We start from the raw sequence: 18,236 nt of genomic DNA on the forward strand, positions 1-18,236 counted from the left end.
ACAACAGCAGTTCCATGTGGCGACCATCAACACCATTACAGGCGCTGTAGCTGCAAAGCATGTTTTGGTACACATCTGCGTCTCTTCAGTTTCTAATGCAGTGGCCAGAACTTGTGCCAGCAGATCTTCCTCTATCTCTACAGGCATCCTGTAAATTAAACTTTGCATTGTTGTTGTTGTTGTTGTGCTCTTCAGTCCTGAGACTGGTTTGATGCAGCTCTCCATGCTACTTTATCCTGTGCAAGATTCTTCATCTCCCAGTACCTACTACAACCTACATCCTTCTGAATCTGCGTGGTGTTCAAAAAATGGTTCAAATGGCTCTGAGCGCTATGGGACTCAACTGCTGAGGTCATAAGTCCCCTAGAACTTAGAACTACTTAAACATAACTAACCTAAGGACAACACACACATCCATGCCCGAGGCAGGATTCGAACCTGCGACCGTAGCGGTATCGCGGTTCCAGACTGTAGCGCCAGAACCGCTCGGCCACCAGCGGCCGGCTATCTGCGTAGTGTAATTATCTCTTGGTCTCCCACTACGATTTTTACCCTTCACGCGGCCCTCCAATACTAAACTGGTGATCCCTTGATGCCTCAGAACATGTCCTACCAACCGATCCCTTCTTCTGGTCAAGTTGTGCCACAAACTTCTCTTCTCTCCAATCCTATTCAATACTTCCTCATTAGTTATGTGATCTACCCATCTAATCTTCAGCATTCTTATGTAGCACCACATTTCAAAAGCTTCTATTCTCTTCTTGTCTAAACTATTTATCGTCCATGTTTCACTTCCATACATGGCTACACTCCATACAAATACTTTCAGAAACGACTTCCTGACACTTAAATCTACACTCGATGTTAACAAATTTTTATTCTTCAGAAACGCTTTCCTTGCCATTGCCAGTCTACATTTTATATCCTCTCTACTTCGACCATCATCAGTTATTTTGCTCCCCAAATAGCAAAACTCCTTTACTACTTTAAGTGTCTCATTTCCCAATCTAATTCCCTCAGCATCACCCGACTTAATTCGACTACATTCCATTATCCTAGTTTTGCTTTTGTTGATGTTCATCTTATACCCTCCTTTCAAGACACTGTCCATTCCGTTCAACTGCTCTTCCAAGTCCTTTGCTGTCTCTGACAGAATTACAATGTCATCGGCGAACCTCGAAGTTTTTATTTCTTCTCCATGGATTTTAATTCCTACTCCAAATTTTTCTTTTGTTTCCTTTATTGCTTGCTCAACATACAGATTGAATAACATCGGGGAGAGGCTACAACCCTGTCTCACTCCCTTCCCAACCACTGCTTCCCTTTCATACCCCTCGACTCTTATAACTGCCATCTGCTTTCTGTACAAATTGTAAATAGCCTTTCGCTCCCTGTATTTTACACCTGCCACCTTCACAATTTGAAAGAGAGTATTCCAGTTAATGTTGTCAAAAGCTTTCTCTAAGTCTACAAATGCTAGAAACGTAGGTTTGCCTTTCCTTAATCTTTCTTCTAAGATAAGTCGTAGGGTCAGTATTGCCTCACGTGTTCCAACATTTCTACGGAATCCAAACTGATCATCCCCGAGGTCGGCTTCTATCAGTTTTTCCATTCATCTGTAAAGAATCCGCGTTAGTATTTTGCAGCTGTGGCTTATTAAACTGATTGTCCGGTAATTTTCACATCTGTCAACACCTGCTTTCTTTGGGACTGGAATTATTATATTCTTCTTGAAGTCTGAGGGTATTTCGCCTGTCTCATACATCTTGCCCACCAGATGGTAGAGTTTTGTCAGGACTGGTTCTCTCAAGGCTGTCAGTAGTTCTAATGGAATGTGTCTACTCCGGGGGCCTTGTTTCGACTCAGGTCTTTCAGTTCTATGTCGAACTCTTCACGCAGTATCGTATCTCCCATTTCATCTCCATCTACATCCTCTTCCATTTCCATAATATTGTCCTCAAGTACATCGCCCTTGTGTAGACCCTCTATATACTCCTTCCACCTTTCTGCTTTCCCTTCTTTGCTTAGAAATGGATTTCCATCTGAGCTCTTGATATTCATACAAGTCGTTCTCTTTTCTTCAAAGGTCTCTTTAATTTTCCTATACGCAGTATCTATCTTACCCCTAGTGAGATCTCTACCTCCTTACATTTGTCCTCTAGCCATCACTGCATAGCTGTTTTGCACTTCCTGTCGATCTCATTTTGTATCCTTTTTGCCTGCTTAATTTACTACATTTTTATATTTTCTCCTTTCATCAATTAAATTTAATATATCTTCTGTTACCCAGGGATTTCTACTAGCCCTCGTCTTTTTACCTACTTGTTCCTCTGCTGCCTTCACTACTTCATCCCTCAGAGCTACCCATTCTTCTTCTACTGTATTTCTTTCCCCCATTCCTGTCAACTGTTCCCTTATGCTGTCCCTGAAACTCTGTACAACCTCTGGTTTAGTCAGTTTATCCAGGTCCCATCTCTTTAAATTCCCACGTTTTTGCAGTTTCTTCAGTTTTAATCTACAGTTCATAACCAATAGATTGTGGTCAGAGTCCACATCTGCCCCTGGAAATGTCCTACAATTTAAAACCTGGTTCCTAAATCTCTGTCTTACCATTATATAATCTATCTGATACCTTTTAGTATCTCCAGGGTTCTTCCAAGTATACAACCTTCTTTCATGATTTTTAAACCAAGTGTTAGCAATGTTAAGTTATGCTCTGCGCAAAATTCTACCAGACGGCTTCCTCTTTCATTTCTTAGCCCCAATCCATATTCACCTACTATGTTTCCTTCTCTCCCTTTTCCTACGCTTGAATTCCAGTCACCCATGACTATTAAATTTTCGTCTCCCTTCACTATTTGAATAATTTCTTTTATCTCCTCATACATTTCATCAATTTCTTCATCATCTGCAGAGATAGTTGGTATATAAACTTGTACTACTGTAGTAGGCGTGGGCTTCATGTCTATCTTGGCCACAATAATGCGTTCACTATGCTGTTTGTAGTATCTTACCCTTACTCCAATTTTTTTATTCATTATTAAACCTACTCCTGCATTACCCCTATTTGATTTTGTATTTATAACCCTGTATTCACCTGACCAAAGTCTTGTTCCTCCTGCCACCGAACTTCACTAATTCCCACTATATCTAACTTTAACCTATCCATTTCCCTTTTTAAATTTTCTAACCTACCTGCCCTATTAAGGGATCTGACATTCCACACTCCGATCCGTAGAACGCCAGTTTTCTTTCTCCTGATAACAACGTCCTCCTGAGTAGTCCCCGCCCGGAGGTCCGAATGGGGGACTATTTTACCTCCGGAATATTTTACTCAAGAGGACGCCATCATCATTTAATCATACAGTAAAACTGCATGCCCTCGGGAAAAATTACGGCTGTAGTTTCCCGTTGCTTTCAGCTGTTCGTAGTACCAGAACAGCAAGGCAATTTTGGTTAGTGTTTCAAGGCCAGATCAGTCAATCATCCAGACTGTTGCCCCTGCAACTACTGAAAAGGCTGCTGCCCCTCTTCAGGAACCACACGTTTGTCTGGCCTCTCAACAGATACCCCTCTGTTGTGGTTGCACCTACGGTACGGCCATCTGTATCGATGAGGCACACAAGCCTCCCCACCAACGCCAAGGTCCGTGGTTCATGTGGGGGACCCAACAAAAGATAGTCCATAGGAGTTAAAACCAACGAATGTGGCAGTCACACGATTGGACCACCTCAGCCTATCCATCTTCCACTGAATCATCTGTGGAGATGTCTCCAAACTGCACGTGAGAAGTGAGATGGTGCACAATCGTGTTGAAACTACATTTCCTGACGGAGTAAGGGAGACATGAATTTACGTCAGGTGATTGCCTGACATAGTATACAGTATCCTGTCTATCCCACTGCGTACCAGGACAAGCAACTCTGACACTTTTCTCTTTCCGTCAGCAGAGGTGGACACATTTCACACTGAATTGAAATCGTTGTAGAAAGGAAGTGGTATGCTCCTGGATCTGGGTTCCCATTGAAGATATTATGCACTCACTCCTCTCTACAACTCCTAGAAATTTGTAATGGGAATTTCCAAACATCCTGTATATCCCTTTGAAATGCTCATCTTTCTGGTGCACTCCACTGCTAGCTCATGGATGCACAAATGGGCCAGATGGCAGAGTAGAACTTAACATGTAAATAACTTTGTTAGTTGTGAAAAAATTTTATTGATATTCCATACAGTCAATGTTTAACAAATGGTGATTATGTACGGAAGACAACATCTTTCAAATGACCTCCATTTGCACGCTCTCAAAGCTGTACTCTTTCGTTTACATTGTTCATAACAGTGGTTAAGATCTGAGGGGTTAATGCTCGAATTTCTGCACAGATATTCTCCTTGAGCTGCTGAAGCGTACACGGTTTGTTCACGTACATATGATGCTTAAGATATTCACAGAGGAAGTAATTGGGGGCCGTAATGTCGGGGAAATGTGACACCCAATTAACACGGAATTTTTTTGAAATTATCTGCTCACTGAACAGTTGGCTCAGAAGATTCATCGTGGGTTTTGCTGCATGGGTGGTTGCCCCATCCTGATGAAACTACATTTTGGGACAATTTTCTACTGAAGGACGTAAAAAATTATCAATCACATCCCAATATCTGTTCACAGAAGTAAGACCCGATAATAAAAAAAAAATTGTTAAGGCTTTCGTGGCCTCTTGTTGACAAACTGTCTATTCGCTTCTGGCTCAGGCTCTCCAGCCGACGTTCATCTCATGATTTTACTGACGTTTCGTCAGCACGAGTTGCTGTCATTGTCAAAGCTTCACCTTCCAATGCTGGTGGTAAACTAGAGCCGAGCTCGCGGCCACAAACTATACGTACCTGGCACGCCAACATCCGAGGGCTCCTCTGCGGTCGCTTCCGGTGCGGTTCTCCTCTCGGTACCTGCAACGGTCATTCGCTGCAGAACGGGAAGCCGGGATCCGTTTACCTAAAGACTTTCTTCTAGCTTCAACAAGAAATTCTCCTTAAGGAGATCAGGACATCCCCAATTCCCTAGATCATCATCTGTTTGATGTTCCCAGTTCTTCTTTGACACTGGCCGTAACTCTTTCGATGTTATTTTCGTTTTGAGCAGAATGTGGTCTGTTAGTAGGTGGAAGATTCGTCACGGAACTTTCTGTAAGTGTGCCATTTGTTCCCAAATCACTGCCGCCAAGGCCTGTATCAGACTCGTAAATGATTGCTATAAGTTCTTTGCTGTTATCGTAAACACAAAATTTCACAGTTTTAAGTCGTTCTTCCTCTACATCTACATCTACATCTACATGATTACTCTGCAATTCACATTTAACTGCTTGGCAGAGGGTTCATCGAACCACAATCATACTACCTCTCTACAATTCCACTCCCGAACAGCATGCGGGAAAAACGAACACTTAAACCTTTCTGTTCGAGCTATGATTTCTCTTATTTTATTTTGATGATCATTCCTACCTATGTAGGTTGGGCTCAACAAAATATTTTCGCATTCGGAAGAGAAAGTTGGTGACTGAAATTTCGTAAATAGATCTCGCCGTGACGAAAAACGTCTTTGCTGTAATGACTTCCATCCCAACTCGCGTATCATATCTGCCACACTCTCTCCACTATTACGTGATAATACAGAACGAGCTGCCCTTGTTTGCACCCTTTCGATGTCCTCCGTCAATCCCACCTGGTAAGGATGCCACACCGCGCAGCAATATTCTAACAGAGGACGAACGAGTGTAGTGTAAGCTATCTCTTTAGTGGACTTGTTGCATCTTCTCAGTGTCCTGCCAATGAAACGCAACCTTTGGCACGCCTTCCCCACAATATTATCTATGTGGTCTTTCCAACTGAAGCTGTTCGTAATTTTAACACCCAGGTACTTACTTGAATTGACAGCCTTGAGAATTGTACTGTTTATCGAGTAATCGAATTCCAACGGATTTCTTTTGGAACTCATGTGGATCACCTCACACTTTTCGTTATTTAGCGTCAACTGCCACCTGCCACACCTACAGCAATCTTTTCTAGATCGCTTTGCAACTGATACTCGTCTTTGGATGACCTTACTAGACGGTAAATTACAGCATGATCTATGAACAACCTAAGAGAACTGCTCACATTGTCACCCAGGTAATTTATATAGATCAGGAACAGCAGAGGTACCAGGACGCTTCCCTGGGGAACACCTGATATCACATCAGTTTTACTCAATGTTTTGTCGTCTATTACTACGAACTGCGACCTTCCTGACTGGAAATCACGAATCCAGTCGCACAACTGAGACGATACCCCATAGGCCCGCAGCTCGATTAGAAGTCGGTTGTGAGGAACGGTGTCAAAAGCTTTCCGGAAATCTAGAAATACAGAATCAACTTGGGATCCCCTGTCGACAGCGGCCATTACTTCGTGCGAATAAAGAGCTAGCTGCTTTGCACACGAACGATGTTTTCTGAAACCGTGCTGATTACGTATCAATAGATCGCTCCCTTCGAGGTGATTCATAATTTTTGAATACAGTATATGCTCCAAAACCCTACTGCAAACCGGTGTTATTCACTGTACACAATCTCCAAAGCGTCAGTTACAATACACACCTGTGATAAAAGAAACAGAACTGTTAAGGAACAAGACACGGACGTGTTGTATCCTACTCCGCCTCCGGCCCACCGTATATGTGGCTGGATGAGTGAGGAGATTGTGTTCAGAAGTCTCCCTGTGCCCGCAGGATGCGCCAGCAGAAGGTGTCTGTGGACGTGGTGCGCATGGTGACTTCTTCGGCGGGCTACCTGCTGGTGGCGGCGGCGGCCTGGCTGCTGGTGAAGCTGGTGTGCGCCTGCTTCTGGCTGCCGGGCGAACTGCGCAGGCGCGGCCGCGCCGAGCGAGCGCGCCAGCTGCAGGAGCGCCTGCTGCTCTCACTGGCTGGCGAGGAGGAAGAGGAGGGCGAGGGAGAGGGAGAGGGCGAGGGAGAGGGCGAGGGCGAGGGAGGGGGCGACGGCGGCGGCGTCACAGCGGGAGGCCCGTCACCTGCGGCCGAGCACGTGAGTTCATCCGACTCCATTCAAAAACAGTGCCAGTATATCCGTTGTTCTTCTACTCACCCATCCAAAAAGATTTTGTGCAGCTCTCCACGCTCATCTTTCTATTTCCACATATGGCTTTGATAAAAAGTAGTGGCAACACTGCCATAACACGAAAGACGTGCATCGCACGGCACGCCCGCTGTTTGTAACTGCTGCGTGAGCGGTGAAGGCTTTCTCCGAGTCAGTTGCCGCGTGTACTCTCTGAAAGTACAGGAGGGCAGTTCAGGCACCTTGATGGTACAATCAGGAAACACAAACAGTGAAGAGTCAAGATTCGAGTAGCATGTGGTCGAAGGGCACAACAATGTTCCTTCTGGCACCACATGTCACCATCCTCCATAAAAGATGCACGACGGTAAACAGCTTAACGTGTGCAGAAGCTCCTGCATACGTGGGGAGAGGTACTGGAACATCCGTACCATTCACCTTGTACTAGCCCTTGCCATTAGCACCCATTCGACAAACTGAAGTAACCTCTTCGTGGTAAGCACTACAACACAAATGAAACCGTCATCCGTCCTGTAGGGCAGTCCTTGTGAGACACTGACAGAGATGGATGAGCTGACAGTATGTGATGCCTTCCATCTCTGTGGGAGAAGATGATCGAGATGCACGGCGATTACACTGAGGGCACGTGATATGTTGGATGGCTGTCAGTAAAGTCTGGTACGGATCGTAGATGTGTTGCCACTACTTTTTATCCAACCCATGTATTTACTAATATGTGGCCTTTAGCTTGTAACGTTTTCTAATGATTGGCGTATTTAAATCGAGACCCCAAAATGCACGAAATGGCAGTTATCACAAAAACTGCCTTTTCCTTCAGTCACAACAACTTTTCAGTCAGCAGATTTTATCTTAGTTATGGTACCGAGTCAGATTCAGTATTAAATCATCTGCACGGTGAAAGCAAAAGTTACTGGCAACAGAAATGTGCGTTCTATACAGACACTTGGCACTCTCTGTTCGACTACCCAGGGGTCGTCAGTGCCATAGAAGAAACTCTTTGTCCCTGGTAACACGTTGTACCACAACCACCATCACTTCACTCTCTTGAGCGCCACCCAGTCTTCCTCAGATTTGGCCATTTCAGATGAAATAGACTCACACAAAGTAAAACTTGCTACCTTCGTACCACTAGTCCATATCGACCACAGCTGAAGGACGACGCCGTACTTCACGGAACAAGCTGTCCACATATATTAGAATGAGATGAGAAATGAAAGTTTCTTATCAATTTTACTACTGATATATTAGTATTTAACATTCAAGGAACAAGCTAAACCAGTGACAGATCTATCAAGCAAAAGGTTTGAGGCAGTTAAATCTATTATTTAAAATTTTGCAGTGTAGTAGAAAAATTCTCTTACTTGTCTGTCTTCATAGCATGATTTCATTGAGATGAATGGCAGTTCTCTACCTGACATCATTGCCCACAAAATTTTTCTAGTAGAGGTTTTGCAGTTGGGCGGAGATAGTAACTTACTATGAGTTATGCAGACAATATATCACTGGTTCAGATACCTTTAATGAGCGATGTTTTCCCAGTGAACAGGGCAATCTTATGTAAATGCAATTGTGAACCATCATACAGAATCAACATCAGTTAATAAAGTGTCGATCCGCAAGGCTTTGACTCTACAATGCTACAGATAATCTGTGCTGCCTAGGAGTTATGAGGTGAATTAGCCCACAGTTGGTGATAGTCTCCACAACAGCAGCAGATGCAGAACCGGGTGCCACACCCACCTATACCCCACCACAAGCCTCTACCTTGTCCAGACACAGTGGTGGTCCTCTGCATCTGGCAAACGTCTGCCCACTACTGTCACACAGGGCCTGCACTGGTGTTTCTGCCCCACTGAGAAATGCTCTCATTAGTCATCCTTCGCGCTACTTTTTACACGATTAATTTTGATCTTTATATGGTTCAGAATAGTAATTTTTACCCTTACATGGTTCAAAATACACTCCTGGAAATTGAAATAACAACACCGTGAATTCATTGTCCCAGGAAGGGGAAACTTTATTGACACATTCCTGGGGTCAGATACATCACATGATCACACTGACAGAACCACAGGCACATAGACACAGGCAACAGAGCATGCACAATGTCGGCACTAGTACAGTGTATATCCACCTTTCGCAGCAATGCAGGCTGCTATTCTACCATGGAGACGATCGTAGAGATGCTAGATGTAGTCCTGTGGAACGGCTTGCCATGCCATTTCCACCTGGCGCCTCAGTTGGACCAGAGTTCGTGCTGGACGTGGAGACCGCGTGAGACGACGCTTCATCCAGTCTCAAACATGCTCAATGGGGGACAGATCCGGAGATCTTGCTGACCAGGGTAGTTGACTTACACCTTCTAGAGCACGTTGGGTGGCACGGGATACATGCGGACGTGCATTGTCCTGTTGGAACAGCAAGTTCCCTTGGCGGTCTAGGAATGGTAGAACGATGGGTTCGATGACGGTTTGGATGTACCGTGCACTATTCAGTGTCCCCTCGACGATCACCAGTGGTGTACAGCCAGTGTAGGAGATCGCTCCCCACACCATGATGCCGGGTGTTGGCCCTGTGTGCCTCGGTCGTATGCAGTCCTGATTGTGGCGCCCATCTGCACGGCGCCAAACACGCATACGACCATCATTGGCACCAAGGCAGAAGCGACTCTCATTGCTGAAGACGACACGTCTCCATTCGTCCCTCCATTCACGCCTGTCGCGACACCACTGGAGGCGGGCTGCACGATGTTGGGGCGTGAGCGGAAGACGGCCTAACGGTGTGCGGGACCGTAGCCCAGCTTCATGGAGACGGTTGCGAATGGTCCTCGCCGATACCCCAGGAGCAACAGTGTCCCTAATTTGCTGGGAAGTGGCGGTGCGGTCCCCTACGGCACTGCGTAGGATCCTACGGTCTTGGCGTGCATCCGTGCGTCGCTGCGGTCCGGTCCCAGGTCGACGGGCACGTGCACCTTCCGCCGACCACTGGCGACAACATCGATGTACTGTGGAGACCTCACGCCCCACGTGTTGAGCAATTCGGCGGTACGTCCACCCGGCCTCCCGCATGCCCACTATACGCCCTCGCTCAAAGTCCGTCAACTGCACATACGGTTCACGTCCACGCTGTCGCGGCATGCTACCAGTGTTAAAGACTGCTATGGAGCTCCGTATGCCACAGCAAACTGGCTGACACTGACGGCGGCGGTGCACAAATGCTGCGCAGCTAGCGCCATTCGACGGCCAACACCGCGGTTCCTGGTGTGTCCGCTGTGCCGTGCGTGTGGTCATTGCTTGTACAGCTCTCTCGCAGTGTCCGGAGCAAGTATGGTGGGTCTGACACACTGGTGTCAATGTGTTCTTTTTTCCATTTCCAGGAGTGTAGTAACAAAATTCCTTTGCCTGAAATAAAATATTGGAATCTGATTTAGTAATAAATGTAGTAGTAAAAGATTTTTGGAACGTTTTTTGCTTGTCTTTGTTGTTGTGAATCTGACTCAGGTGTGCAGTACATCCTTGACCTGAGTTATGATAAAACCTCGAAAGTGCAAGGTCGTTAACACAATTTATTGTGAAAGACCACGAAATAAATTTTTAGACGTAAGAGAGATCAAAATATCTCTCGTTGTATAATAAAGAAAGTTATTGTCAGACTAGATGAGTGGGTACAATGGTTTTTACCTTCATTAAATAACTGGTCATTGGGTTTGGCAGCTGGGTACGAAAGATGCACTATCATAGTGAGAACGACAGCTTAGGTGTGCAGGGGAGCGATCAGACCGTGGCAATACTTAAGGCATTTCGAAATTTAAGTAAAGCAATATTTTATTAGAACTACTAAATGAACGGAATTCACACAAAAATTGACAGACAGTAATGTTTCGTAAAATGCCATTTGAAATAATAGAAAATAACGTTAACACTGTGTGGGGAGAGGGTGGGGTGGGGGGGGGGGGGAGTTCCAATTATTTGGATGACAGTGTGGAGAAAACACAACAAGATTTCCTCATGCGAGCTACTCAGAACACGTAATGCTCTATTGAAACGGAGATAAATTTTTCCGAAATCAGCTATCACGTGCCAATCAGCATCAGAAGTTGGCCAGAAGAAGAAAGCCTCCCTAATCTTTGTTCACAAACCTCAGCTAAGAACTTTCAAGGAAACTCCACAAGTGCTGCTGCCACCAAAGTGACGAGCGAAAATACAATTCTTTTCACATAAAAACAGGGGGACACAGCGGAAACTTCCGACTATATGCATACAAAACGCATATTAGGTTTGTACTGGGTGGAGTGGTGTTCTACCGATCGGTCAGCATCTTAGTGCCAAGCACGGTTGCGGGGCCAACTCAATTGATTCGATATACCGAGATTCTGGAGTGAAAGCAGGCGATTCTCTCTCTCTCGCCGGCTGGACAACACCACGGCAGTATACACAAAAGGCAAAATACGATGCCCAATCATTCTGCCGGGGCAGCAGCGGCTGCGAGGCAGTTCTTGCCACCGGCGAGGACACACGCCGGCTCTACCAACAAAAGCACAGACCGGGCCTCGGCTCCACTTCAGCAGCCCAGGGGCGCTCAGCCCTGTAGCGAGAGTCACTGGCTGCCTTCTGGCGACGAGCACGAACTTGGGATCAGGCTGGTAGCCCGCCCCACCTACAAGAAACACGCGAAACCTTCCTCCCGAGCAAACGTGCCCAATACTCTTTAATGAAGTAACCACTAAATGGTTGCAGAAAAATGAATCAGTACCGCATAGCGATGTGTGACAGTTTGTTTAATAACTGAAAAGGTTTCAGTTTGAATATGCTTCTCAGACGAATGTAGTTTGTGATCATCAGGCTCACTCCGGACACACTGCGTGTGCAATTTTAGTGTTTTGAAGAGTGGCTTGGACACCCACTGTTTCTAAGTAGTCACCCAGCCACGGTTACCTGGCTCTTTTTAAACGTGTCCGTACTGGTGTTTTATACTTGAATTTCTCTAGTTATTCTGATGTGTTCTGTCTAAATTTTATGTATATCCTTGCATGTATATCCTGATGTCAATGTTGTATTATAAATGCTTGTTTGCTGATAGAGCTCGGTTTTTTAAATTAATTGTTATGTTTTTAATAGATTTTAACACCATCGTCTCTGTTTATTTCGTGGAATGGTGCTGATGGCTTCAACATTTGATGTCCTAAGGTTGTAACGAAAGTCACACCACATCTTTTTCTGCTGTGCAAAAAAAGCTCGAAGGCATCCATCGTTCTACCCTTGCCCAGTATCTTGCCATGTGTGACAGCTTCTGTGGAGAAAATATTGGAGTAACCCATTGAATTACAGACCCATATCACTGACCTCAATTTGCAGTAGGATTTTGGAGCATATACTGTACTCGAACATTATGAATCACCTTGAAGAAAATGACTTATTGATACATAACCAACACGGATTCAGAAAGTATCGTTCTTGTGCAACACAGCTAGCTCTTTATTCCCATGAAGTGCTGTCGACAAGGGATCTCAGATCGATTCTATATTCCTAGATTTCCAGAAGACTTTTGATACCGTTCCTCAGAAGCGACTATTAATCAAATTGCGTGCATATGGAGTATCGTCTCAGTTGTGTGACTGGATTCGTGATTTCCTCTCAGAGATGTCGCAGTTTGTAGTGATGGACGGTAAATCATCGAGTAGAACAGAAGCGATATCTGGCGTTCCGCAAGGTAGTGTCATAGGCCCTCTGTTGTTCCTGATTTACATAAACGGTCTAGGTGCTGTAATTTACCGTCTAGTAAAATCATCAGACGATCAATTCCAATTACAAAATGATCTAGGGAAAATTTCTGTATGGTGCGAAAAATGGCAATTGGCACTAAACACAGAAAAGTGCGAGGTCATCCACATGGGTACTAAAAGAAATCCGATAAATTTTCGGTATACGATAAATCGCACAAATGTAAGGGCTGTCAATTCGACTAAATACCTAGGAATTACAATTACGAGGAACTTAAACTGGAAAGACCACATAGTTAATATTGTCGGGAAGGCGAAAGAAAGACTGCACTTTGTTGGCAGAAAGAAGATGCGACAAACCCACTAAAGAGACAGCCTAGATTACACTTGTCCGTCCTCTACTGGAATATTGCTGGCCGGTATGGCATCCTTACCAGGTAGGATTGACGGAGGACGTCGAAAAAGTGCAAAGAAGAGCAGCTCGTTTCGTGTTATTGCGCAATAGGGGTGAGAGTGTCACTGATATGATACGCCAGTTGGGGTTGCAGTCACTGAAACAAAGGCGGTTTTCTCTGTGGTGAGATCTATTTACGAAATTTCAAACATCAACTATCTCTTCCGAATGTGTAAATATTTTGTTGACACCCACCTACGTAGAGAGAAATGATCATCATAATAAAATAAGAGAACTCTGAGCTCGAACGGAAAGATTTAGGAGTTCCTTTTTCCCACGCGCCATTCCAGAATGGAATGGTGGGGAAGTAGTACGAAAATGGTTCGATGAACCCTCTGTCAGGCACTTAAGTGTGAATTGCAGAGTAACCATGTAGATGTAGACTGTTAACGTAGAAAACATTTTAAGTGAATTAACAGAGCAGCAGTTGGTAGCTGACCCTCAACATAAACAAATGCAGCTTATTGTGAAAACATGAACAAAAATATTCATTACTGTATGCTTACATGACTGCAGAATAATCGGTGGAGGCAGTTACTCCACACGATACATACATAGAGCGATTTAAAGTGGAGTGACCACATAATAAAACTAATCATAGGAAAGGCAGACTGAAGTTCATTGGAGGAATCCCCAGGCTACATAGTCTGTCGACAAACGAAGTAAGCTACAAAACACTCGTTCGACCAATACTTGAATACTGTTCGTCAGTCTGCCATCTGTACCATATATGAGTGGTAGAGGAAATAAAGAAGAGCTGTGTGTTTCGTTACAGGTTCATTTAGAAAACACGAAAGCATCACAGAGATGAGCAACCGACTCCAGTGGCAGATGCCGCAAGGGGGGCGTTCTGCATCAAGGTGTGGTTTAGTGTTAAAATTCCAAGAGCGTACATTTCTAAAAGAGTCAAGCAATATATTGCATCCTCCAATGTACATGTGGCAAAAAGGCCACGAACGCAAAATACAGACACAAGCAGACATGAAGGCTTATACCTATCATTCTTCCTACAACCCATTTGAAATCGGAAGTGAAAAGGAGGACAGTGACAGCGGTATTCAAAGGCCCTCCACAACATACCACGAGTAGGCTTGCCATGTACAGATGAGATATAGAAACGCAGTCTCATTAATAGGACAAGTTTTCCTATGAAAGAGAAATATGATAGTATCATATGATAACAGAACTGACATGAGGATAACAGTTACTTCAGAAATGTGATACTACAAGAGAACTCTGAAGATCAGATGCAAAAATACAGTAGCAAGTTCCGAGGCATTGCATCACATTGCTTATCAAAGGGGTTTATGGCACTAGCTGAGTAGAGGAGATGGCAGATAGGTGGGACACAATTGGAAGCATCAGGGAATCATCAGGTTGGCGACGGAGGAAAGTGTCGAGGGTTTAAGTTTTTGAAGGAGGAAAAGGCACGAATACAACGTTCACTTGATGTAGGATGCAGTAGTTGCGTAGGCATTGAAAGAACTGAACAAAGCAGACCAGCACTGAGAGGTTCGTCACACCAGTCTTCAGACCAATGACTACACACAAGGTGTACCTCGTTCTGCAAGCCTCCCTATATCCGATACAGACGAAACGTGTTCTCATTGGTCCATTGCAATTCATTTGTGTTATCTATCGCACGAAAGTTAGTAAGTGCTCGTGTAGTAACAGTGACATATTTAGTGGCAACGTTTCGGCATACTCGACGCGTTTGTCTTCAGGAAGAGGCAGAGCCGTCAAAGCCGGAGTTGCGACGTCGAGGAGCCAGGCGGGTTGAGGCGGAGGCCGAGGCGTTGGCGAAAGCGGAGGAGGAAGCGCCGCAGGGGGGCGACCTCTAGGCCCCCCACCGCGCCCCCCACACACAGGTAAGCTCCAAACCCCACAGGGCACATGGCTCACTATTTCGATTTTGTTGGCCAGTCAGCAGACGTCAAATGGGTTAGCGACTACAGCCCACAAATACCAGCCCGAAATGTATCGCACTGTAAATTTAAGCACATACCGATGCGTGACGAGAACTCAAAAACCTGCAACGAAAATTCGTACGGCTGCTGCAGCAACCTACGAGCGACTTCTCGAGCTGCAGTCCCACGTTTTTCAAAGCACTGCTCGTCATTGGCAGTTCTTGTGGGGCCCAGGCACACGAATGTCACACTTTCCTCCTGAAGAATCATGTCCTCCACCAGACATCTCGACTGTTCACAGCACGTGGCCTGTCGCCGAGTGGTACAGTTAGCCTGATGTAGCACGAACAGCCTGAATGTGAGGCTCAGATCTCAAACATGAAGAGCGAAGTGACAAAAGTCGTGGGATACTGATATGCTCGTATACAGAAGGCAGCAGGTCGCATACACAAGGTATAAAAAGCCGGTCCAATAATTGTACTCAGGTGGCTCGTCTGAAAAGTTTCCGACGTGATTGTGGCCACACAACCGGAATCAACAGACATGGAATGCACAATGGTAGTTGAGCCTACATGAAGGGATATTCGGTTTCGGAAATCGTTTGGAAATTCAATATTCCGAGATCTGCAGTGTGAAGATTGTCCCGAGAATACAATATTTCAGGCATTACCTCTCACCACAGGCAACACAGAGGCCAATGGTCTTCACTTAACGACCGAGAGCGTCGGCGTTTGTGAAGAGTTGTCAGTGCTAACAGACAAGCAACAGTGCTTGAGATAACCACATATCCGTTAGGGCAGAATGGCAAAATTTGGCGTTAATGTGCTACGGCAGCAGGCAGCTGACGCAAATTGCTTCACTAGCAGCACGACACTGCCTGTCGCACCTCTCCTGGGCTCGTCGGAACCTAGACGACTGAAAAACCGTGGCCTGCTCGGATGGGTCCTGGTTTCAGTTGGTCAGAACTGATGGTAGGGTTCGTTTGGTGCAGTGCCCACGAAACTGTGGACCCGGTTCCATAATAGTGTGAGCTATGCTAGCGTGGAATGGACTGGGTTTAGTTGATCTACTCTTATTATGGATAACTATGCACCATGACACCAGGCCACAATTATTCGTGATTCGTTTGAAGAACAATTTCGACACATCGAATGAATGATTTGGCCACCCAGGTGACCCATCCCCTTGCACGAATCCAACCGAACATTTACGAGATGTAGTCGAGGAGTCAGTTTGTGTACAAAATTTTGTACCGGCAATACTTTCACAGTTGTGAAGGGCTTTAGAGCCAGCACGGCTTAATACTTCTGTACACAACATCCGATGACTTGATGAGCCCATGCCACATTGAGTTGCTGCACAACTCTGGGCAAAAGGAGGTTCGACACGATGTTAGGAGGTCTCCCACGACTTTTGTCCCCTCAGTCTGTAGTCACCATAATCTCACAAACTGGTCCTAACGACACCAATTTGGTTTTCTTTCTGTGGAGGGGAGGAGGCACGTCTCCATTTTGTGTAGGACCGCTTCGACTCAGGTCGGCAGTCGTCCACTCACTCACGACCCATTCGCCGTAATGATCCACTCTAGAAATAGACTTTTCCTGTGAAAGAGATGCTGTCCGGATGGGCCTGTCTTGTTCCATTTGTGCTCTCAAGACAAATGATGAGTGGTCCAAGAAACACAAACTTCAGCACAGTTCATCCAGCCACCTTCAAATCATTCTCAGTGCGATACTGTAAGAACGACATATCAATACTCTCTTGACGATCGAGGTGTGTGCTTCTTTTCCCTCAGACTGCTGCGTAGTTTAATATTATGTGGCTCATTATCTGGATACCAACTACAGAACAATATTTTAACTACAGTTGGTCACGATGGATTATGCTCAGTGACCGTCAATTTCAAAATTATAATAAACATGGTTTAATAATGAATAAAAAAATAGGAGTGCGGGTTAGCTACTACAAACAGCATACTGAACGCATTATTGTGGCCAAGATAGACATAAAGCCCATGCCTACTACAGTAGTACAAGTTTATATGCCAACTAGCTCTGCAGATGATGAAGAAATTGATGAAATGTATGACGAGATAAAAGAAATTATTCAGGTAGTGAAGGGAGACTAAAATTTAATAGTCATGGGTGACTGGAATTCATCAGTTGGAAAAGGGAGAGAAGGAAACATAGTAGGTGAATATGGATTGGGGGGAAGAAATGAAAGAGGAAGCCGCCTTGTAGAATTTTGCACAGAGCATAACTTAATCATAGCTAACACTTGGTTCAAGAATCACAAAAGAAGGTTGTATACATGGAAGAATCATGGAGATACTATAAGGTATCAGATAGATTATATAATGGTGAGACAGAGATTTAGGAACCAGGTTTTAAATTGTAAGACATTTCCAGGGGCAGATGTGGATTCTGACCACAATCTATTGGTTATGAACTGCAGATTGAAACTGAAGAAACTGCAAAAAGGTGGGAATTTAAGGAGATGGGACCTGGATAAACTGAAAGAACCAGAGGTTGTAGAGAGTTTCAGGGAGAGCATAAGGGAACAATTGACAGGAATGGGGGAAAGAAATACAGTAGAAGAAGAATGGGTAGCTCTGAGGGATGAAGTAGTGAAGGCAGCAGAGGATCAAGTAGGTAAAAAGACGAGGGCTAATAGAAATCCTTGGGTAACAGAAGAAACATTGAATTTAATTGATAAAAGGAGAAAATATAAAAATGCAGTAAATGAAGCAGGCAAAAAGGAATACAAACGTCTCAAAAATGAGATCGACAGGAAGTGCAAAATGGCTAAGCAGGGATGGCTAGAGGACAAATGTAAGGATGTAGAGGCTTGTCTCACTAGGGGTAAGATAGATACTGCCTACAGGAAAATTAAAGAGACTTTTGGAGAGAAGAGAACCACTTGTATGAATATCAGGAGCTCAGATGGAAACCCATTTCTAAGCAAAGAAGGGAAAGCAGAAAGGTGGAAGGAGTATACAGAGGGTCTACACAAGGGCGATGTACTTGAGGATA

General features: G+C 44.8%; 1 protein-coding gene across 1 annotated transcript in view; it reads left to right on the forward strand.

The window, feature by feature from the left end:
- Window positions 1-6,761: 6,761 nt before the first annotated feature.
- LOC126215311 (uncharacterized) overlaps window positions 6,762-18,236 on the forward strand; it is a 259,120-nt gene continuing 247,645 nt past the window's right edge. The window contains exons 1-3 of the mRNA XM_049941992.1: window positions 6,762-6,898; window positions 7,017-7,073; window positions 15,022-15,165. Coding sequence (XP_049797949.1) covers window positions 6,762-6,898; window positions 7,017-7,073; window positions 15,022-15,165 — 338 coding nt within the window. The remainder of the gene's footprint in view (window positions 6,899-7,016; window positions 7,074-15,021; window positions 15,166-18,236) is intronic.

Source organism: Schistocerca nitens, chromosome 12, assembly GCF_023898315.1.
Source record: "Schistocerca nitens isolate TAMUIC-IGC-003100 chromosome 12, iqSchNite1.1, whole genome shotgun sequence".
Classification (NCBI taxonomy): Eukaryota; Metazoa; Arthropoda; class Insecta; order Orthoptera; family Acrididae; genus Schistocerca; species Schistocerca nitens.